The 23,042-nt window shown below is 47.5% G+C and overlaps 2 protein-coding genes and 1 non-coding gene across 5 annotated transcripts; all 3 read left to right on the top strand.

Annotated features, from left to right (window-relative positions):
- The first annotated feature begins 14,470 nt into the window (after positions 1 to 14,470).
- On the top strand, positions 14,471 to 17,456 carry LOC123121384 (uncharacterized). 3 transcript variants are annotated; one of them, XM_044541343.1, is made up of 3 exons: positions 14,471 to 14,975; positions 15,853 to 16,598; positions 16,800 to 17,017. In XM_044541343.1, exons 1-3 carry the CDS (start codon positions 14,505 to 14,507, stop codon positions 16,810 to 16,812), a joined length of 1,230 nt encoding a protein of 409 aa, XP_044397278.1. In that variant the 5' UTR covers positions 14,471 to 14,504; the 3' UTR covers positions 16,813 to 17,017. The 3 variants fall into 3 exon arrangements, with proteins under 3 accessions (XP_044397278.1, XP_044397279.1, XP_044397277.1); XM_044541344.1 differs by having other exon boundaries at positions 14,472 to 14,979; positions 15,818 to 16,598; positions 16,786 to 17,456; XM_044541342.1 differs by having other exon boundaries at positions 14,485 to 14,975; positions 16,786 to 17,456.
- A 169-nt stretch (positions 17,457 to 17,625) lies between these two features.
- TRNAK-CUU (transfer RNA lysine (anticodon CUU)) lies at positions 17,626 to 17,698 on the top strand. The gene has a single exon. It is a non-coding gene; the product is annotated as a tRNA-Lys (tRNA).
- A 1,949-nt stretch (positions 17,699 to 19,647) lies between these two features.
- Positions 19,648 to 22,262, top strand: LOC123124741 (uncharacterized). Its single transcript, XM_044545306.1, has 3 exons — positions 19,648 to 20,263; positions 20,876 to 21,633; positions 21,726 to 22,262. Exons 1-3 carry the CDS (start codon positions 19,949 to 19,951, stop codon positions 22,183 to 22,185), a joined length of 1,533 nt encoding a protein of 510 aa, XP_044401241.1. The 5' UTR covers positions 19,648 to 19,948; the 3' UTR covers positions 22,186 to 22,262.
- The last annotated feature ends 780 nt before the right edge of the window (positions 22,263 to 23,042 follow it).

Below are 23,042 nucleotides of genomic sequence, written 5' to 3' on the forward strand. Positions count from 1 at the left end.
CGACATATCATAGGCGCATCTCGCCCATTGGATGAGTGGCACCTGTGCCAACGCGGAGCTGACACGTGGTTCCGCCGGCCAATGAGAATTTTACACATGGAAAATCGTCATTGGTCGTGGTTGTTAGCGGGTTATCGGATCCAAAACCGGACCCAATAGCTTAACGGCGACCCGTTACGGTGGATGCCACGTGTCGGTCACCCTTGACGAAAGGACTTCCATGACGCGGCATTTATCGTCATGGAAGTGAACACTTCTGTGATGATAATTTTGGCAATGTCATGGAACACTTCTACGACAGCACAGGTATGACTATCTTGATTCTGTCATAAAAGCGTCATGGATGTGCATGACAGAAAACGTGACCTACTGTGACAAACACGTATCATCACAGAAGTGTCTTTTTTTGTAGTGTCACTTGGGAGCCTCCGACAAGATTGTGGAGTTGAACCAAGGAGTTTGTAAGGGCAAGGAGATCGCCTACTTGGTGAAGATCTACCCAAGTGAGGCAAGTCCTACATGGGCGATGGCCATGGTGGGATAGACAAGGTTGCTTCTTCATGGACCCTTCGTGGATGGAACCCTCCGTGGACTCGCGCAACCGTTACCCTTCGTGGGTTGAAGTCTCCACCAACATGGACATATGATAGAACCACCTATCGGAACCACGCCAAAAATCTTCGTGTCTTCATTGCGTTTGCACATTCCAATCCCATCCCTTTACTTTCTTGCAAATTGCATGCTTTACTCTTTCCGCTCCTCATTCTCTTGTCATGCTTGCTTGAAATGTAGTGTGAATGCTTAAACTTGTGCTAAAACTCCATCTCAACTTAAAGAACCTAAAAAATATTACTTTTGCTTGTTGAGGGTCTAATCACCCCCTTCTAGAAACCTCTTCTTGATCCTTTCAGGGCCACCTGCTGTTCACGAGGCAATAGGGCGCGCCCACCCCCCAAGGCGCGCCCTAATGCCTTTGTGGGGGGCACAATAGCCCTCCGGTGCCCTCCTTCTGCTATATGAAGCCTTTTCCCTAGAAAAAAAATAAGAAGAAGACTTTCAGGACGAGGCGCCGTCGTCTCGAGGCGGAACCTAGCCAGGAGCACTTTTGCTCTCCAACGGAGCGATTCTACCGAGGACACTTCTGCTACTTGTGAGTTGCATTGGGATTTTCCACGAAGAGGAAGGGTGAAGCAATATAGTAGCGATAAGTATTTCCCTCAGTGAGAACCAAGGTTTATCGAAACAATAGGAGAATCTCACAAACCCTAGTAAACAACACATGTACGCACAAAAGCAAATACTTGCACCCAACGCGGGCAAGAGGGTTGTCAATCCCCTTGAACTCGTTACTTGCAAGGATTAAATTTTGTAGTGGTAGATAGATAAATTGCAAAACAAAATAAAAGATAATAAATTACAGCAAGGTATTTTTGGTTTTTATTAATATGATTAAATAGACCAGGGGGCATAGTTTTCACTAGAGGCTTCTCTCTCGAACACATAGCATACAGTGGGTAAACAAATTACTGTTGGTCAGTTGATAGAAAATCGCATAGTTATGATGTTATTCATGGCAATGATCGCACATATAGGCATCATGTCTGTGACAAGTAAACCAATCGACCGCTATCCAACATGCATCTATGGTATTAAGTTCATGACAAACAGGGTAACACTTTAAGCAAGATGACATGATGTAGACAAAGTAAACTCAAGCAATTTGATTAAACCCCATCATTTTCCCCTTAATGGCAACAATACAAGTACGTGCCTCGCTACCCCTTCTATCACTGGGTGAGGACATTGTAAAATTGAACCCATTACAAAGCACCTCACACACTGAAGATAGATCAATCTAGTTAGCCAAACCAAACGGATAGATCGAAGAGAAATACAAAGCTGTAATAATCATGCATAATAAAGTTCAGAAAATACTCAATTACGTTCAATGAATAATCTGATAATAAACCCACAATTCGACGGATTCCAACAAACGCACTACAAAAGAAGATTACATCGGATAGAATGCCAAGAAGGTTAAGGAGAACATGGTATTGAAGATCAAAGAGAGAGAAGAAGCCATCTAGCTACTAGCTATGGACCCGTAGGTCGGTGGTGAACTACTCACGCATCATCGGTAGGGCAGCAAGGTTAATGTAGAGGCCCTCCGTGATCGATTCCCCCTCCGACAGAACCGAAAAAGGCCTCCAGATGGGATCTTGGAAGAACAAAGGCTTGCGACGGTGTAAAAAGTGTTTCGGGTGTCTCTTTGCTGGTTTGGGAATTTTTGGGAATTAATGCAGGTGGAATTAGGGCAAACGGAGTTGCGAGTCACGACCTCAGGGGGACACCTACCCCCCGTGGGGCACGCCCTGTGAGCTCGTGGCTCTGTCGTAAGGCTTTTGGCCTCCTCCCGAGAGGCACATGGTAAGTTTAATACTTGGCCTATGATAACAATATGATGACTGCTTGTATAAGTTGCATGCTTTTTATTAGCAGAGTAGATGATAGGTCAACTTGGAAAAGGACCTTGAGCAAGCTCGAGAAGCTGCTCAGTACGCCGAAGCGCAAGAGGAAGCAGGTCGTCGAACACATGGTCGGAAATTGACAAATGTAATCAGCTCAAGGCCGAGAAGGACCAACAAAAATCGATAGAGAAGATTTTCCGAGCTCTATGGCCCAATGAACCCCTGCCAAGGGATATGTTCGTGCTCGCTAAACGCCCGAAGGGAGCTAGGTGTCGGATTTAGACATGTAAGTTTTCGGCCTACCAAGAAGGTGCTCGAGAAGTGTGGGCCATGGTTAAGACACACTATTGTCTGCTGAAGAACGAAGATCTTGCCGGGGTCGACCTCAAGGGGCTTGATAGAAAGGAAATCAAAGCCAATGGGAATTATGAGAGCGTCATGTCAGCTGCTCGGCTAACTAAGCAGGATTGTCTCCTTGATACCCTTATAGGTGGCCGTGAGTAGATTTTATAAACAGTTTATGCTGAATGATGACTTTAGGTATCTATGTACTTTTGTCATGTTGAATGCTCATATCCGTAAGTTTTATACTTCGTTAACCAACCATCGGCTTCTACCTCCTCGGGCATAGGACGAGGAGTGTTCCCAACGTCGGCTTGTGTCCTCGGGCTGTTGGAAATATGCCCTAGAGGCAATAATAAAATGGTTATTATTATATTTCCTTGTTCATGATAATTGTCTATTGTTCATGCTATAATTGTGTTATCCGGGAATCGTAATACATGTGTGAATACATAGACCACAACATGTCCCTAGTGAGCCTCTAGTTGACTAGCTCGTTGATCAACAGATAGTCATGGTTTCCTGACTATGGACATTGGATGTCATTGATAACGGGATCACATCATTAGGAGAATGATGTGATGGACAAGACCCAATCCTAAGCATAGCACAAGATCGTGTAGTTCGTTTGCTAGAGCTTTTCCAAATGTCAAGTATCATTTCCTTAGACCATGAGATTGTGCAACTCCCGGATACCATAGGAGTGCTTTGGGTGTGCCAAACGTCACAACGTAATTGGGTGGCTATAAAGGTGCACTACGGGTATCCCCGAAAGTGTCTGTTGGGTTGGCACGAATCGAGACTGGGATTTGTCACTCCGTATGACGGAGAGGTATCTCTGGGCCCACTCGGTAATGCATCATCATAATGAGCTCAATGTGACCAAGTGTTTGGTCACGGGATCATGCATTATGGTACGAGTAAAGTGACATGCCGGTAACAAGATTGAACAAGGTATTGGGATACCCACGATCGAATCTCGGGCAAGTAACGTACCGATTGACAAAAGGAATTGTATACGGGATTGATTGAATCCTCGACATCGTGGTTCATCCGATGAGATCATCATGGAACATGTGGGAGCCAACATCGGTATCCAGATCCCGCTGTTGGTTATTGACCGGAGAGTCGTCTCGGTCATGTCTGCATGTCTCCCGAACCCGTAGGGTCTACACACTTAAGGTTCGGTGACGCTAGAGTTGTAGAGATATTAGTATGCGGTTAACCGAAAGTTGTTCAGAGTCCCGAATGAGATCCCGGACGTCACGAGGAGTTCCGGAATGGTCCGGAGGTAAAGATTTATATATGGGAAGTCCTATTTTGGCCACCGGAAAATGTTCGGGATTTTTCGGTATTGTACCGAGAAGGTTCTAGAAGGTTCCGAAGTGGGGCCCACCTGCATGGGGGCCCACATGAACGTGGGTAGTGGGGGCAAGGCCCCACACCCCTGGTCAAGGCGCACCAAGATCCCACCTTAGAAGGAATAAGATCATATCCCGAAGGGATAAGATCAAGATCCCTAAAAAGGGGGATAACAATCGGTGGGGAAGGGAAATGATGGGATTTCTTTCCCCCACCTTTGCCAACGCCCCAATGGACTTGGAGGGCAAGAAACCAGCCCCCTCCACCCCTATATATAGTGGGGAGGCGCATGGGAGCAGCACCCCAAGCCCTGGCGCCTCCCTCCCTCCCGTGACACCTCTTCCTCCCCGCTTGCGCTTGGCGAAGCCCTGCCGGGATCCCGCTACTTCCACCACCACGCCATCGTGCTGCTGGATCTCCATCAACTTCTCCCCCCCCCCCTTGCTGGATCAAGAAGGAGGAGACGTCCCCGCTCCGTACGTGCCTTGAACGCGGAGGTGCCGTTCGTTCGGCGCTAGGATCATCGGTGATTTGGATCACGACGAGTACGACTCCATCAACCCCGTTCTCTTGAACGCTTCCGCACGCGATCTACAAGGGTATGTAGATGCACTCCCCTCTCTCTCGTTGCTAGATGACTCCATAGATTGATCTTGGTGATACGTAGAAAATTTTAAATTTGTGCTACGATCCCCAACAGTGGTAGCAGAGCTAGCTCTATGCGTAGTTTCTATGCACGAGTAGAACACAAACTTGTTGTGGGCGTAGATGTTGTCCATTTTCTTGCCACTACTAGTCTTATCTTGTTTCGGCGGCATCGTGGGATGAAGCGGCCCGGACCGACCTTACACGTACGCTTACGTGAGACAGGTTCCACCGACTGACATGCACTAGTTGCATAAGGTGGCTAGCGGGTGTCTGTCTCTCCCACTTTAGTCGGATCGGATTCGATGAAAAGGGTCCTTATGAAGGGTAAATAGAAGTTGGCATATCACGTTGTGGTCTTACGTAGGTAAGAAACGTTCTTGCTAGAAACCTATAGAAGCCACGTAAAAACATGCAACAACAATTAGAGGACGTCTAACTTGTTTTTGCAGCATATGCCTTGTAATGTGATATGGCCAAAAGGATGTGATGAATGAAATATATGTGATGTATGAGATTGATCATGTTCTTGTAATAGGAATCACGACTTGCATGTCGATGAGTATGACAACCGGCAGGAGCCATAGGAGTTGTCTTTATTTTTTTATGACATGCGTGTCATTGAATAACGCCATGTAAATTACTTTACTTTATTGCTAAACACGTTAGCCATAGAAGTAGAAGTAATCGTTAGCGTGACAACTTCATGAAGACACGATGATGGAGATCATGGTGTCATGCCGGTGACGAAGATGATCATGGCGCCCCGAAGATGGAGATCAAAGGAGCAATATGATACTGGCCATATCATGTCACTATTTGATTGCATGTGATGTTTATCATGTTTTACATCTTATTTGCTTAGAACGACGGTAGCTTAAATAAGATGATCCCTCGCAATAATTTCAAGAAAATGTTCCCCCTAACTGTGCACCGTTGCGAAGGTTCGTTGTTTCGAAGCACCACGTGATGATCGGGTGTGATAGATTCTAACGTTCGAATACAACGGGTGTAAGCCAGATTTACACACACAATACACTTAGGTTGACTTTACGAGCCTAGCATGTACAGACATGGCCTCGGAACACGGAAGACCGAAAGGTCGAGCATGAGTCGTATAGAAGATACGATCAACATGAAGATGTTCACCGATATTGACTAGTCCGTCTCACGTGATGATCGGACATGGCCTAGTTGACTCGGATCATGTTTCACTTAGATGACTAGAGGGATGTCTATCTGAGTGGGAGTTCATTGAATAATTTGATTAGATGAACTTAATTATCATGAACTTAGTCTAAAATCTTTACAATATGTCTTGTAGATCAAATGGCCCACGCTAATGTTGCCCTCGACTTCAACGCGTTCCTAGAGAAAACCAAACTGAAAGATGATGGCAGCAACTATACGGACTGGGTCCGGAACCTGAGGATCATCCTCATTGCTGCCAAGAAAGATTATGTCCTAGAAGCACCGCTAGGTGACGCACCCATCCCAGAGAACCAAGACGTTATGAACGCTTGGCAGCAGCGTGCTGATGATTACTCCCTCGTTCAGTGCGGCATGCTTTACAGCTTAGAACCGGGGCTCCAAAAGCGTTTTGAGCAACACGGAGCATATGAGATGTTCGAAGAGCTGAAAATGGTTTTCCAAGCTCATGCCCGGGTTGAGAGATATGAAGTCTCCGACAAGTTCTTCAGTTGTAAGATGGAGGAAAATAGTTCTGTCAGTGAGCACATACTCAAAATGTCTGGGTTACACAATCGCTTGACTCAGCTGGGAGTTAATCTCCCGGATGACGCGGTCATTGACAGAATCCTTCAGTCGCTTCCACCGAGCTACAAGAGCTTTGTGATGAACTTCAATATGCAGGGGATGGAAAAGACCATTCCTGAGGTATATTCAATGCTGAAATCAGCGGAGGTGGAGATCAAAAAGGAACATCAAGTGTTGATGGTGAATAAAACCACTAAGTTCAAGAAAGGCAAGGGTAAGAAGAACTTCAAGAAGGACGGCAAGGGAGTTGCCGCGCCCGGTAAGCCAGTTGCCGGGAAGAAGCCAAAGAATGGACCCAAGCCTAAGACTGAGTGCTTTTATTGCAAGGGAAGTGGTCACTGGAAGCGTAACTGCCCCAAGTACTTAGCGGACAAGAAGGCCGGCAACACCAAAGGTATATGTGATATACATGTAATTGATATGTACCTTACCAGCACTCGTAGTAGCTCCTGGGTATTTGATACCGGTGCGGTTGCTCATATTTGTAACTCAAAGCAGGAGCTGCGGAATAAACGGAGACTGGCAAAGGACAAGGTGACGATGCACGTCGGGAATGGTTCCAAGGTCGATGTGATCGCCGTCGGCACGCTACCTCTACATTTACCTACGGGATTAGTTTTAAACCTCAATAATTGTTATTTAGTGCCAGCTTTGAGCATGAACATTGTATCAGGATCTCGTTTAATTCGAGATGGCTACTCATTTAAATCCGAGAATAATGGTTGTTCTATTTATATGAGAGATATGTTTTATGGTCATGCCCCGCTGGTTAATGGTTTATTCTTAATGAATCTCGAACATAGTGTTACACATATTCATAGTGTGAATACCAAAAGATGTAAGGTTGATAATGATAGTCCCACATACTTGTGGCACTGCCGTCTTGGTCACATTGGTGTCAAACGCATGAAGAAGCTCCATGCAGATGGACTTTTGGAGTCTCTTGATTACGAATCATTTGACACGTGCGAATCATGCCTCATGGGTAAGATGACCAAGACTCCGTTCTCCGGAACAATGGAGCGAGCAACCAACTTATTGGAAATCATACATACTGATGTGTGCGGTCCAATGAGTGTTGAGGCTCGCGGTGGCTATCGTTATGTTCTCACTCTCATTGATGACTTGAGTAGATATGGGTATGTCTACCTAATGAAACACAAGTCTGAGACCTTTGAAAAGTTCAAGGAATTTCAGAGTGAGGTTGAGAATCAACGTGACAGAAAAATAAAGTTCTTACGATCAGATCGTGGAGGGGAATATTTGAGTCACGAATTTGGCACACACTTAAGGAAATGTGGAATAGTTTCACAACTCACGCCGCCTGGAACACCTTAGCGAAATGGTGTGTCCGAACATCGTAATCGCACTCTATTGGATATGGTGCGATCTATGATGTCTCTTACCGATCTACCGCTCTCATTTTGGGGCTATGCTTTAGAGACTACCGCATTCACTTTAAATAGGGCTCCGTCGAAATCCGTTGAGACAACACCGTATGAATTATGGTTTGGGAAGAAACCTAAGCTGTCGTTTCTAAAAGTTTGGGGATGCGATGCTTATGTCAAGAAACTTCAACCTGAAAAGCTCGAACCCAAGTCGGGAAAATGCGTCTTCATAGGATACCCTAAGGAAACCATTGGGTATACCTTCTACCTCAGATCCGAAGGCAAGATCTTTGTTGCCAAGAACGGGTCCTTTCTGGAGAAAGAGTTTCTCTCGAAAGAAGTAAGTGGGAGGAAAGTGGAACTTGATGAAGTACTACCTCTTGGTAGCGCAGCTCGGGAAGATGTTCCTGTGGTGCCTGCACCGACTAGAGAGGAAGTTAATGATGATGATGATCAAGGTACTTTGGATCAAGCTCCTACTAAACTTCGTAGGTCCACAAGGACACGTTCCGCGCCAGAGTGGTACGGCAACCCTGTCTTGGAAATCATGTTGTTAGACAACGGTGAACCTTCGAACTATGAAGAAGCAATGGCGGGCCCAGATTCCGACAAATGGCTTGAAGCCATGCAATCCGAGATAGGATCCATGTATGAAAACAAAGTGTGGACTTTGACAGACTTGCCCGATGATCGGCGAGCGATAGAAAACAAATGGATCTTTAAGAAGAAGACAGACGCGGATGGTAATGTTACCATCTATAAAGCTTGACTTGTCACTAAGGGTTATCAACAAGTTCAAGGGGTTGACTACGATGAGACTTTCTCACCCGTAGCGAAGCTGAAGTCCGTCTGAATCATGTTAGCAATTGCCGCATACTATGATTATGAGATATGGCAAATGGACGTCAAAACGGCATTCCTTAACGGCTTTCTTAAGGAAGAATTGTATATGATGCAGCCGGAAGGTTTTGTCGATCCTAAGAATGCTAACAAGGTATGCAAGCTCCAGCGCTCCATCTATGGGCTGGTGCAAGCATCTCGGAGTTGGAACATTCGATTTGATGAGATGATCAAAGCGTTTGGGTTTACACAGACTTATGGAGAAGCCTGTGTTTACAAGAAAGTGAGTGGGAGCTCTGTAGCATTTCTCATATTATATGTGGATGACATACTGTTGATGGGAAATGATATAGAATTCTTGGGAAGCATAAAGGCCTACTTGAACAAGTGTTTTTCAATGAAGGACCTTGGAGAAGCTACTTATATATTAGGCATCAAGATCTATAGAGATAGATCAAGACGCCTCATTGGTCTTTCACAAAGTACGTACCTTGACAAGATATTGAAGAAGTTCAATATGGATCAGTCCAAGAAGGGGTTCTTGCCTGTATTGCAAGGTGTGCAATTGAGCACGGCTCAATGCCCGACCATGGCAGGAGATAGAGAAAAGATGAGTGTCGTCCCCTATGCCTCGGCCATAGGGTCTATTATGTATGCCATGCTGTGTACCAGACCTGATGTAAACCTTGCCGTAAGTTTGGTAGGAAGGTACCAAAGTAATCCCGGCATGGAACACTGGACAGCGGTCAAGAATATCCTGAAGTACCTGAAGAGGACTAAGGATATGTTTCTCGTTTATGGAGGTGACGAAGAGCTCGTCGTAAAGGGTTACGTCGATGCTAGTTTCGACACAGATCTGGATGACTCTAAGTCACAAACCGGATACGTGTATATTTTGAATGGTGGGGCAGTAAGCTGGTGCAGTTGCAAGCAAAGCGTTGTGGCGGGATCTACATGTGAAGCGGAATACATGGCGGCCTCAGAGGCAGTACAAGAAGCAATCTGGGTGAAGGAGTTCATTACCGACCTAGGAGTTATTCCCAATGCGTCGGGCCCGATGACTCTCTTCTGTGACAACACTAGAGCTATTGCCCTTGCGAAGGAGCCCAGGTTTCACAGGAAGACCAGGCATATCAAGCGTCGCCTCAACTCCATTCGTGAAAATGTTCAAAATGGAGACATAGATATTTGTAAAGTACATACGGACCTGAATGTAGCAGATCCGTTGACTAAACCTCTCCCTAGAGCAAAACATGATCAATATCAGAACTCTATGGGTGTTCGATTCATCACAATGTAACTAGATTATTGACTCTAGTGCAAGTGGGAGACTGTTGGAAATATGCCCTAGAGGCATTAATAAAATGGTTATTATTATATTTCCTTGTTCATGCTATAATTGTGTTATCCGGAAATCGTAATACATGTGTGAATACATAGACCACAACATGTCCCTAGTGAGCCTCTAGTTGACTAGCTCGTTGATCAACAGATAGTCATGGTTTCCTGACTATGGACATTGGATGTCATTGATAACGGGATCACATCATTAGGAGAATGATGTGATGGACAAGACCCAATCCTAAGCATAGCACAAGATCGTGTAGTTCGTTTGCTAGAGCTTTTTCAAATGTCAAGTATCGTTTCCTTAGACCATGAGATTGTGCAACTCCCGGATACCATAGGAGTGCTTTGGGTGTGCCAAACGTCACAACGTAACTGGGTGGCTATAAAGGTGCACTACAGGTATCTCCGAAAGTGTCTGTTGGGTTGGCACGAATCGAGACTGGGATTTGTCACTCCGTATGACGGAGAGGTATCTCTGGGCCCACTCGGTAATGCATCATCATAATGAGCTCAATGTGACCAAGTGTTTGGTCACGGGATCATGCATTACGGTACGAGTAAAGTGACTTGCCGGTAACGAGATTGAACAAGGTATTGGGATACCGACGATCGAATCTCGGGCAAGTAACGTACCGATTGACAAAGGGAATTGTATACGGGATTGATTGAATCCTCGACATCGTGGTTCATCCGATGAGATCATCGTGGAACATGTGGGAGCCAACATGGGTATCCAGATCCCGCTGTTGGTTATTGACCGGAGAGTCGTCTCGGTGATGTCTGCATGTCTCCCGAACCCGTAGGGTCTACACACTTAAGGTTCGGTGACGCTAGAGTTGTAGAGATATTAGTAGCGGTTAACCGAAAGTTGTTCAGAGTCCCGGATGAGATCCCGGACGTCACGAGGAGTTCCGGAATGGTCCGGAGGTAAAGATTTATATATGGGAAGTCCTATTTTGGCCATCGAAAAATGTTCGGGATTTTTCGGTATTGTACCGGGAAGGTTCTAGAAGGTTCCGAAGTGGGGCCCACCTGCATGGGGGGCCCACATGAACGTGGGTAGTGGGGGCAAGGCCCCACACCCTGGTCAAGGCGCACCAAGATCCCACCTTAGAAGGAATAAGATCATATCCCGAAGGGATAAGATCAAGATCCCTAAAAAAGGGGGATAACAATCGGTGGGGAAGGGAAATGATGGGATTTCTTTCCCCCACCTTTGCCAACACCCCAATGGACTTGGAGGGCAAGAAACCAGCCCCCTCCACCCCTATATATAGTGGGGAGGCGCATGGGAGCAGCACCCCAAGCCCTGGTGCCTCCCTCCCTCCCGTGACACCTCTTCCTCCCCGCTTGCGCTTGGCGAAGCCCTGCCGGGATCCCGCTACTTCCACCACCACGCCGTCATGCTGCTGGATCTCCATCAACTTCTCCCCCCCCCCCCCTTGCTGGATCAAGAAGGAGGAGACGTCCCCGCTCCGTACGTGTGTTGAACGCGGAGGTGCCGTCTGTTCGGCGCTAGGATCATCGGTGATTTGGATCACGACGAGTACGACTCCATCAACCCCGTTCTCTTGAACGCTTCCGCGCGCGATCTACAAGGGTATGTAGATGCACTCCCCTCTCTCTCGTTGCTAGATGACTCCATAGATTGATCTTGGTGATACGTAGAAAATTTTAAATTTCTGCTACGATCCCCAACACGGGCATCATATGTAGGGAACAAGGCAATCCAGCCATAAGGTCAAACGAAAGCCTTGCAGAGAGTTACATATATTGTTGTTTAACGCAAGTCACATCTGCGGCGAAAAATAGTTTCTCTAGCAGTTCCTTTTCCCAGGGTGTCATGTTAATCACGATGAGCTAGCCGATGTCCCTACTTGATCGAAGGCCTCAACTCGGGAATATCCTCGGCATAATAAGTAGGCTCAACAACCTACGTCTAGTGCCCTTTAAAAAGGCCTTTATTTTCACTTCCTTCGTTGTCGACCAATTATATTCTTGTGACCGCTAGCTTTCGGCTTCACCCGTTTGAGGTACTTGCCAGGTTGACCCAGAAGTAACAATCGCAGAGGTGCTCCCTTTAGCCCTTAGCTGAATTCATCGGAAACGTAAAGGGTAAGCACAGGAGCCAGGCAACCTTGCTTGGCACAAAATCTCAAGTCAAATTGATGCATATTGTGGCTTTATAATGATATGTGGGAAGACAACGCTCGTATATTGAATACAAATGCTGAGGATATGTTGGGCTCTCCAAGGAGCCCCCGGTATGGTTTATTGGACTCTTTTATAGGTCCGAAGTGTTTTATACAAAAAATTGAGGTAAGTATTGTGCAGCTTTTTCAAAAACGGCCAAACTGCTTTTCTATTAGTGACCTTGTATAAGCCGAGCACCATTATGAAAGCAAGCTTTGTGACTTACGGGAAATTCCTTTGTGTTACACAAGCAACCTTTATGGTTAATATTTCTGACCGGTGGATCGAATTTGCACATGTTGTAACAGTTAAACTGTATTTTGCAGTTTTATGCTATATGTTATTTTGACTCGACCATGAGATAACAAAAATCAATTCCGACCCAAACTGTGATTTTCCCCAGGTTGATTTTCTGGCTCTGCGCGAAATTTTCTTGTATGAGATTGCAGCATATAGCAATAGCGAAGTTCAATTACCAATACTAGCGAACCAGTTACCGAACGAACCACTTGGAAGAAGAAGAAGAAGAAACAATTCCGCAGAAGAAACATATAGCGAAACAGTTTCGCAGAAGAAACATACTCCCTCCTTCCATCTATATAGGGCTTAATGTGTTTTTTAAGACCGCCTTTGACTATTGACAAGATTAATAGTATATGACATGTACAATATGAAAATTATATCATTGAAAGCTCCTTTAACACATGAATTTAACGATGTGCTTTGTGTAAGTTGCATGTCATATATTATTGCTCTAATATTTGGTCAAAGTTAGCCTCAAAAAACACATTAGGCCCTATATAGATGGAAGAAGGGAGTATAGCAAAACAGTTTTGGAGCTATCCTAAGTGGGCCAACTTTCGAACCAGCCCACAGTAGAACGATGTAGGGCCCGTTCTCCAAATCGGCGCCAATTAGGCCCAAATCCTATTTGGCGCCTTTTGCGCCCGATACAGTTATTTTCACAATCGGGGGTGCAAAAAAGGGCGGCACCGAGAATCAAACTGCGACTTACTGGTTCGATACACGGTGTAGTAACCACTACGATACGGCACCTCGACGTACAATTTCCTATCTATTTGTATTCTTCACTAGTGTCCCAAATTGGTTTTTTCTTTTCCTATTTCTTTCCTTTTTCCCTTTTCCTTTCCGTTTCCTTTTTCTTTTTATCTTTTCTCGTTTTCTTTTATATAGTTCCTTTTCGTTTTTCGTTTTTATTTACGATTCCTTTTGTTTTATTTTCCCCTTTTTCAAATTTGATGATATTTCTTTCAAATTTGTGAACTTTTTAAAATTGTGCTGAATTTTTTTCAATTTCGGTGAACTATTTTGAAAATTGACGAACTTTTCAAATTAAATGAATGTTTTCTTGAAAATGGATGAACAATTTTTCAATTTGTGAACTTTTTTTCCAATCCGATGAACTTTTATCTAAAATTTATGAACTTTTTTCAAATTTGATGAACTTTTTTTCAAGTTCAATGAACTTTTTTCAAAATTGGTGAACTTTTTTTCAAATTGGTGAACTTTTTTAAAATTTGTGAATTATTTTCGGATTAAATAAACTTTTTTCCAAAATCGATGAACAAATTTTCAAAATCGGTGAACCTTTTTTCAAAGTCAATGATTTGTTTTCAATTTTTGAAATTGTTCCAGAATTTTGATGAACTTTTCGTAATATGTGACTTTTTTAAATTTTGAATTCTTTAATTTTTCTGAATTATTGTTTTTTTTCTCAAAAAGTTAATGCTCAATGGTGTTACCCCTCAAGGGTTGACCGGTCAACCACAAACGATCGATCAGGGAAGTTGAGAAAGCGCTCGTCAGGAGCGATCTCTTCGGCTTGTTCTTGGGCCGGCCCACGTACGCAGGCGACTGGGCGCTGGTTTGGTCTACTGGCGCATAAGGCGCAGTGAGGAGGTCCCCCGATTAGGACCTCCCCTATCTGACCTGGTCACCGAAAGGATAATGTAAAGCGGCAGCGGGACCCGCCGCGTCCACGCGTTGAATATTCCACCGTTCGCCGAGCTACGTGGGAACGCAACCGGCGATGTCCGGCCAGCCAACCAAAGCAATCTGACACATTGATACAGACCCGGATTCCCATCAGACCCTTCAATTATAGACGAACGGTTGTGATCGCATGTCAGTCGCTCTCCATAACCACGGGAAAAGTCGTTCGAAAACGCGCCCGCGAAGGAGACGACGCACCGCCCTCGACGTTCCCGGGGAAAGCGCACCGCACTGCCGCACCGCTGGCAGGCGAAGGACCAAAAGAGGCCGCCGACGGAAGCTCGCTGCGCGGGAGGGAGGGGGCGCTATGGCGCAGGCGGCGCCGGGGCGGACGCTGCTGCTGGTGAACCTGGCGGCCATCATGGAGCGCGCCGACGAGGCGCTGCTGCCGGCGGTGTACCGGGAGGTGGGCGCCGCGCTGCACGCCACGCCCATGGGGCTCGGCGCGCTCACCCTGTACCGCTCCTTCGTGCAGGCCGCGTGCTACCCGCTCGCCGCCTACGCCGCCGTGCGCTACAACCGCGCCCACGTCATCGCCGTGGGGGCCTTCCTCTGGGCCGCCGCCACCTTCCTCGTCGCCGTCTCCGGCACCTTCGCCCAGGTCAGTCCCGACCAAAGACCACCCAAATTCTTCTCGGCCTCGTGATATTGTCGATCCAATTTTGCGAACTGGGGCATGGATCATCTCGGGCATATGCTTAGGTTTATCCGCAGATCCCTTAATTATTTTCGTTGTGGCTCACGCTTTACAGCCAAAAGCTGGTGTACGCTTGCAATTTAAGTAAAAGTTGCGAAATCTGAAGCGAAGTTCATGTCGGCGTAACCGAAGCAAATCACGTGGACTAAAGATTCTCATAGGAGCAGCATATTCGCATCTAAATTAAGATTCCCGAATGGTAGTCGACCTTTATCTGTATTCATAACTATTGCTATTAATGTGAAATAACCAAATACTCGCCCCAGACAGTTATGCTTGATTTCTGACTATTTTGAATTTTAATTTTCGTAAATTTTAAGTACATGTCAAATATTTGAAACTTTAGTTCAAACTGTTTCTTCATTTGGATATTTTTTGTTCTGATCTCGTAAGATTTGAATATCAGGTGAAAGGCTGGTGATTGGCATCTAATGTGCGAATTCAAATGTACATATCTGTTTTTTTTCAGGGATAAAATATCTGGGTTGGGATTGCTAGATACTCCCCCCATTCACTATTAGATGACGTTTTGGATAATTCAATATGGACTACATACGGATTGAAATCAGTGAACGAACACAGTAAAACACGCCTATATACATCCGATTCAGAAAAAAGTTAGAACATCTTATAATAGTGAATGGAAGGAGTATTTAGCTGCAACAATTTGTGTGCAATGAGATTTATTTGCCAATAATAATGCTACTATGCTTCCGAACCATTTTTTTGTATAAATGAAAATAAAGAATATATTTGCATGAAAACATGCTTCTTTGGGCAGGTAGCAGTAGCTAGGGGATTGAATGGCATTGGTCTAGCACTCGTCACTCCCGCTATCCAATCTCTAGTGGCAGACTACACTGATGATAATACGCGGGGTTCTGCGTTTGGATGGCTTCAACTTACAGGCAACATAGGTTCAGTGATTGGAGGCTTGTTCTCTATCATGCTAGCATCGACCACAATCGTGGGTATCGCCGGCTGGCGTATCGCATTTCACATTGTTGCGCTCATCAGTGTGATGGTCGGGGCGTTGGTCTATCTATTTGCAGTGGACCCTCATTTCTGCAACGGTGAGAATGATGAGCAGCTCGTGCGCAAGTCGGCGTGGGCAGAGATGAAGGGTTTGGTTGCAGAAGCCAAGGCTGTCGTGAAGATACCATCGTTTCAGATCATCGTGGCTCAGGGTGTCACAGGGTCATTCCCATGGTCGGCATTGTCATTTGCCCCAATGTGGTTGGAGCTGATGGGCTTTACACACAACAAAACAGGACTTCTCATGGCAATATTTGCATTGGCAAGCTCACTTGGAGGGCTCTTCGGTGGAAAGATGGGGGATTATCTCTCTGTTCACTACCCGGATTCTGGCAGGATAGTGCTGTCTCAAATAAGCTCGGGTTCTGCACTCCCGCTTGCAGCTTTGTTGCTGCTTGGACTACCTGATGACTCATCTACCGGTGTCTTGCACGGACTTGTTATGTTTATCATGGGGCTAAGCATCTCCTGGAATGGCCCTGCTACTAACAGGTAAGTAACCTTTCATTGGTTGTTTGGGATGTCATAGTTTCACACACTATACAATGTCATCATTAGTACTTCGTTTTTCTGATCCGTAACAAGGGGCTTAACGTATACTCCTATCTGCCAACCACAAACTGCTGATAAGCTATGAAATTCTGTATTTTGGCAATAAATGTACACTTTTCATGTGCAGCCCCATATTTGCAGAGATCGTTCCTGAGAGATCAAGGGCAAGTATCTACGCGTTGGACCGTTCCTTCGAGTCGGTCCTAGCCTCATTTGCTCCACCAGTCGTCGGCTTTTTAGCCGAGCATGCATACGGCTACAACCCTATCTCATATGGGGCTGCAGTGAGCAGTCTTGCGAGGGACAGGTCCAATGCCGCAGCGCTAGCGAAAGCTCTTTACACGGCGATTGCCATCCCGATGCTGATGTGCTGCTTCATCTACTCGCTGTTGTACCGGACATACCCGCGCGACAGGGAGAGAGCAAGAATGCACTCTCTTATCACATCGGAGTTGCAGCATATCGAGCTGGAAAGGTGTCATGGAGTAGGAGACTTCTACGCGGGAAGGGAGGATGCCACTGTGATCGATATTGAGTATGGTGAGGAAGAGCTTGATGCTAATGACGATGAAAAAGCGTTGATGCATCACCAAGTTGAATGGTAGTCTCAGGTGATCAGGGCGTGATATGTACAGGAAGTTGTGGGAGAGTTCAGGATTATGCTTTGCATAGGCCAGAAGATAGATTGCATATTTTCAGGGGATCAGTTTGCCCAGGTGTTGTTTGCAGGTTGCAGCGATACTGGAATAGATTTCACTTTAGTTCTTACTTTGTTGATAGTATAAAAATATTGCTTTACGCAGGACTGGTGAGCAGCAATCAGAAGTGTTTGTAGAAGTAGTAACTTTTTTGGGGTAGACATGCGGGAGCCCAGTTACCAGTTCAAGCTTTATCTAGCTGAAAGTGCATGAGAAATGAGACGCGGTATATCGGAATATGTATGCAAAAGTTCAGCAAAATACAAAAAGCCCGTCTAGCTCAGTTGGTAGAGCGCAAGGCTCTTAACCTTGTGGTCGTGGGTTCGAGCCCCACGGTGGGCGATTTACAGATTTTGTTTTTCATTTCTCCCTCCCCCATTTTTTGTATTTATCATCAACATATTATTTTTTCATTTCTCCCTCCATTTTTTGTATTATCATCAACATATTATGTTTTTCATTTCTCCCTCCCCATTGTTTGGAGAGCATCCTCGGCGCCCTCTATTTTGGTGGCGGCGTGACCCGGGTTTGGAGAGCATCTTCGACGCCCTCTATTTTTTCCTTGCCATTTTTTGTATCATCATCAAAGCTCCCTTGCTCGACACTAGACATTGTTGTCAGGTTGTGCTCGTGTGGCTGACAGATTGCGGCGGGGCTTGGGGAGCACCCTCGGCACCCTTTATTGCAATGGCGGCGTCAGCGGGGTTTGGAGAGCATCCTCGGCGCCCACTATTGTGGTTAAGCTGATGGTGCGGTTGGTCAGGCTATGGATCCGGTTATCTCGTGCCCAAAGTCCCGTTGCTTGTTGTTAGTTCATGTTGATGTGAGGCATTTTGGCGGAGTTAGAGGTGTTGCGATGGAGCTAGTGGGGACACACGTTGTATAGTCTGCGGTTGGGGGAGGGCATGCCCAAATTGCCCATGTCTAACACCGGCACGCATTTGCGACGAAGCTGTGTGTGTGGGGTTACCGGAGCATCCCTAATTTTGGGTTTAGCGGTATGCGTGACATTTTTCTCTTGCCAATTTGGTTTGTGATAGTCCATGGCTGCCTGCGATGCCTGCTTTGTGTGGATATGGTTATCAGTCACAATGTGTGGATATTGTTATCAGTCGCAATGACATTGTCAACGCTAGGATCGTCCATGTTGACATCATCTTCATTGGTAGTAGTATATGCGGACTTCATTTGAGGATGCTTTCCTGAGTATCCGGTTTCAAACTCCAGGGTGAAAAAAAAATAGGCCTGGTCTGGTAATGGTCATGTTTCGCCCCCAAAGATACATAACCATTACCTTCGGTTATCCTCCTCAGATACAGAGTACGAAAAAGTATGTAAAACAACTCCTGGCCCTGCTCCTCACCCACTGTCTAAAATATTATCATCGGTTATCCTCCTCAGATACAGAGTATGAAAAAGTATATAAAACAACTCCTGGCCCTACTCCTCACCCATTGTCTGAAATATCACCATCGGTTATCCTCGTCAGATACAGAGTATGAAAAAGTATGTAAAACAACTGCTGGCCCTACTCCTCACCCATTGTCTGTACTGCACCGGATCAGATAATGGTGAGCCATCAGTGGGGCGGAGCTTAACGTAAATTGTTTCTTTGTGATGGCATTGCATGGTGGTTGTTCGGACTTGATCTTAATGGTGAAAACACATGAGTTCAAATTTTACTTGATGGACTTGGCAACGACATCACCATCATGTTGTTTCCTCTTTGAAGGCGTTGTTTTTGGAAAACCATTCTCGTAGTCCTTGTGTGATTAGCGAGGGTCGGTATGGCCGCCGGGCATGTATCATCATTCCTTTTTTTTTAATAATGATTTGGCCGAGTGTGTCCTTAAATTGAACAGCTTGCGATATCCAGTTGTTGAGAAGCAAATGCCATGCAATACTGATATCAATACATTTTATTTTCCAAGAAAAGATCCAAGTTTATCTTGCATGTGGCGGCATGGAGATGAACACGCGTCAGACTCCTGCTCAAGTTTATCTTCCAGCAGCACGAGTGATGACACCTTAAGGCCCCAATTCACGACCTCTGCGCAAGCCCACTCTTGACCATCAGCGGCAATCTTTTGGTCCTTGCAGTCGAGCCAGGCGAGAGGAGCTTCTCAAGTCTGAACCCCAACAAAGGAGGCAGAAACGCCGAGAGCAGCCGTGGACTTTGGCATGCCTGCCGAACCAGGATCCTCGGAGGACTTCTGACCTATCGGAATCTTTTTCCATCCTCGCCTCCATCCGATCCGAGACCCACAGAAGCGGGACCAACGAGAATCACCCAAACCACCTCGGCTCAACTCTCCTGGTTAAGACGGGCCCACACCGGAGCGGAGCCCACACGTCAGCGGTAGCAAACAGAAGCCCCGACAAGTATCTCGCGTAACGAGGCGGAGAAGTCGTAATATAAAATTTCCCGCGAAGGGGAGAGGAGAGGAGACCCTGGATCGCCGGCGCAGCATAGCAGTAGCAGTACTACTAAAATGGCGGAGGGGGGAGACCGGAGACGGCTGGTGGACTGACCAAGCGAGCGAGCGAGAGAGAGAGAGAGAGAGAGAGAGAGAGAGCGGACGGCGAGGGAGGATGACGGGGCCGCCGCACCGGGACCAGGAGCGGGACCGGCGCCGGACGCTGCTGCTGGTGAGCCTGGCGTCCATCATGGAGCGCGCCGACGAGGCGCTGCTCCCGGCGGTGTACCGCGAGATCGGCGCCGCCATGCACGCCGACCCCACCTGGCTCGGCTCCCTCACGCTGTGCCGCTCCATCGTGCAGGCCGCGTGCTACCCGCTCGCCGCCTACGCCGCCGCACGGCACAACCGCGCCCGCGTCATCGCCGTGGGGGCATTCCTCTGGGCCGCCGCCACCTTCCTCGTCGGCGTCTCCGAAACCTTCCTCCAGGTACCAGCTCCCATCCCTTCCTGCCTGAGCTTTGCTCCTGTTTTCTGCTTCTGCAGCTCGATGCATGTCGAGTTGGGGATTTTGCAGTCTGTAGATCTGCTGTGCTCTCCAAGGTAAAAAAATATTGCCCAGATTCAGATTGCACTTCTTTAATTTGAATACCGAGGCTCCAGTAGGGATTATATTTTGGAAGCGTCGCAAGCTTTATAATGCTTGTGACTACGGACACAGCAAGCACACAGTGTTTCAGGAATCAAGGACACAATATTGACAAGTCTTGAAATATATAGTGACATTTTTAAGTTAGATTTCAGGACACGGGAAAGATTATGGCCCCCTCGTCGAAAAGGAAATATTAGCTCCCCCTGCTTTGGCTTTCATGGATTTGATTTCCTTACAAACAAACATGTGAAAATCCAGGGTGTCTTTCTTCTCTCTCTTGACACTTCAATTCAGAGTTTCAGACGCAATACTATTGCACTAGAGAGTAATTTTCCATTTAATACTATATTTTTGGACAATCATGTTAGCAAGTACTAGCGCTGCAAGCTCAGATTTCTTGTCTAATCTCATTGTCAGTACATCAGTTTGAAATGTCCACTTGTACTGTAGGTAGCAATCTCGAGGGGACTGAATGGCATCGGCCTCGCGCTCGTGGTACCATCGATCCAGTCACTGGTCGCCGACTCCACGGACGACGGCACGCGCGGCTCGGCGTTCGGCTGGCTGCAGCTCGCAAGCTGCATCGGGCTCATCGCCGGCGGCTTCGTCGGCCTGCTGCTGGCGCAGACCACGGTCCTCGGGATCGCCGGCTGGCGCATCGCCTTCCACCTCGTGGCGGCCATCAGCGTCGCCGTTGGTGCCCTCAACTGGTTCTTCTCCGTGGACCCCCATTTCCCCACGGGCGACGCGGCTGCCAGCCCAGGCGGCGACGAGAAGCCCGCCGTGCGGCAGGTGGTGGAGGAGATGATCGCGGAGGCCAAGTTCGTGGTGCAGGTCCCGACGTTCCAGATCTTCGTGGCGCAGGGCGTCAGCGGCTCGTTCCCGTGGTCCGCGCTCTCCTCCTTCGCGTCCATGTGGCTCGAGCTCATCGGGTTCAGCCACCGGGAGACAGCCGTGCTCATGACCATCTTCTGGGTCGCGAGCTCCCTCGGCGGCCTCATCGGGGGCAAGCTGGGCGACCTCCTCGCCCTGCGGTACCCGGACGCCGGGAGGATCGTCCTGTCGCAGATCAGCGCCGGCTCGGCCGTGCCCCTTGCCGCCGTGCTGCTCAGGGGGCTCCCCGATGACCCGTCCACCGGCGTCATCCACGGCGTCGTCCTGTTCGTCATGGGCGTGTTCATCTCCTGGAACGGCCCTGCTACAAACTTGTAAGCCTCGCCGCCGTACACCCAGAAGCTTTTCAACTTATAAAATAGACTCGTCAATCGTCATTCATGTGACAAACCTCAAAATTTTGCAGCCCAATTTTTGCGGAGATCGTGCCGGAGAAATCAAGAACGAGCATCTACGCGCTCGACAGGTCGTTCGAGACGGTGCTGTCATCGTTCGCGCCGCCGATCGTCGGCATCCTGGCGCAGCGCGTGTATGGGTACAGGCCGGACGACAAGGGGACAAGCACCCAGCTGGACCGGGAGAACGCGGCGTCGCTGGCCAAGGCGCTGTACACGGCCATCGCGATACCGTTCACGGTGTGCGCCGCCATATACTCCTTCCTGTACTGCAGCTATCCCCGGGACAGGGACCGTGCCCGGATGCAGTCGCTGGCGGAGTCGGAGATGCAGCAGGTGGAGCACGAGGGTTCTCGCTTGGAAGGCGGCGATGGAGATGGAGGATCTATCGTTCATGGTTTGAAGGAGGAGTCGCCGGAGGCTGAGAAGGATACCGCGAAACTGTTATCGGACGTTGAGCAAGGTAGATGAGTAGTGATTTGAATTCTGCGGAACCCGGATCTTCTAACGTGCCCGTGAACCTCGCGTCGTTGGATCCATTTCTGTGATAGGCGCTCTGTTTTTTTAGGAGAGTGATGTGTACTACTCCCTCTGTTTTAAAATAGATGACTCAGCTTTATACTAACTTTATACTAAAATTAGCACAAAGTTGAGTCATCTATTTTGGAACGGAGGGAGTATATCGTTGAAAGAGCAGTGCTACAACAACCGAGAGTTTACGGTAGTTTTGCACGACTAGACCGACGTCGGTTGGGTTTGGCATCTCTAGCAGATCCCTTAAAATGTCATATATTAAAAGTGTTTTAAGATATATCTTAAAACGTTAGCTGGGATCACATGTAATAGATACCCTAAAATGTTAGGATACAGACAAAAATTCAAGGGGACCCATCAATTAGGAATTTTTTCTCTCCTCCTCCTTCTCCCGTTTCCCTTCTCTTTCCAACGCACGCAAGCCCAACACCACCGCCCCCACGCCCGCAACACCAGCCGGCCGCACACTCCCTCCATCTTCCCGGCCAAGATTTGTCGTGTGCGCCAGCCCTCCACTACCGCCTGGCACCGAATGACAGCAAGCACAAAGCTGCTCACGAGCACGACAATGCCAGCGGTGCGGCAAGGCCAGTCGTCCTCTGGCGCGGCCGCCCAAAGATGTGGACGGTCGTCGCAGCCAGACGCGCCGACGCTGCGGTCGTGGTCGTGACGGTGAGAGGCCAACGTAGGGAAGGAGGAGGCGGCATCGGCCGACGACGGTGGTGGGAGGAGAGGTGGGCATCCCGTACGAATCAGGCTTGTCGCGCCGGGTATTTGGCTAGAGGGGCGGGGTT

This window comes from Triticum aestivum, chromosome 5D (genome assembly GCF_018294505.1).
Source record: "Triticum aestivum cultivar Chinese Spring chromosome 5D, IWGSC CS RefSeq v2.1, whole genome shotgun sequence".
Taxonomy (NCBI): Eukaryota; Viridiplantae; Streptophyta; class Magnoliopsida; order Poales; family Poaceae; genus Triticum; species Triticum aestivum.

What these genes read in the sequence shown, in the direction of transcription:
- LOC123121384 (XM_044541344.1), top strand. Translation starts at nt 14,505, where the DNA reads ATGTCAGTCGCTCTCCATAACCACGGGAAAAGTCGTTCGAAAACGCGC. An exon ending in CGGCACCTTCGCCCAGGTCA is followed by an intron (nt 14,980 to 15,817) that starts GTCCCGACCAAA and finishes ATGAAAATAAAG; the next exon opens with AATATATTTGCATGAAAACA. An exon ending in AATGGCCCTGCTACTAACAG is followed by an intron (nt 16,599 to 16,785) that starts GTAAGTAACCTT and finishes TTTCATGTGCAG; the next exon opens with CCCCATATTTGCAGAGATCG.
- LOC123124741 (XM_044545306.1), top strand. Translation starts at nt 19,949, where the DNA reads ATGACGGGGCCGCCGCACCGGGACCAGGAGCGGGACCGGCGCCGGACG. An exon ending in TCTCCGAAACCTTCCTCCAG is followed by an intron (nt 20,264 to 20,875) that starts GTACCAGCTCCC and finishes CTTGTACTGTAG; the next exon opens with GTAGCAATCTCGAGGGGACT. An exon ending in AACGGCCCTGCTACAAACTT is followed by an intron (nt 21,634 to 21,725) that starts GTAAGCCTCGCC and finishes AAAATTTTGCAG; the next exon opens with CCCAATTTTTGCGGAGATCG.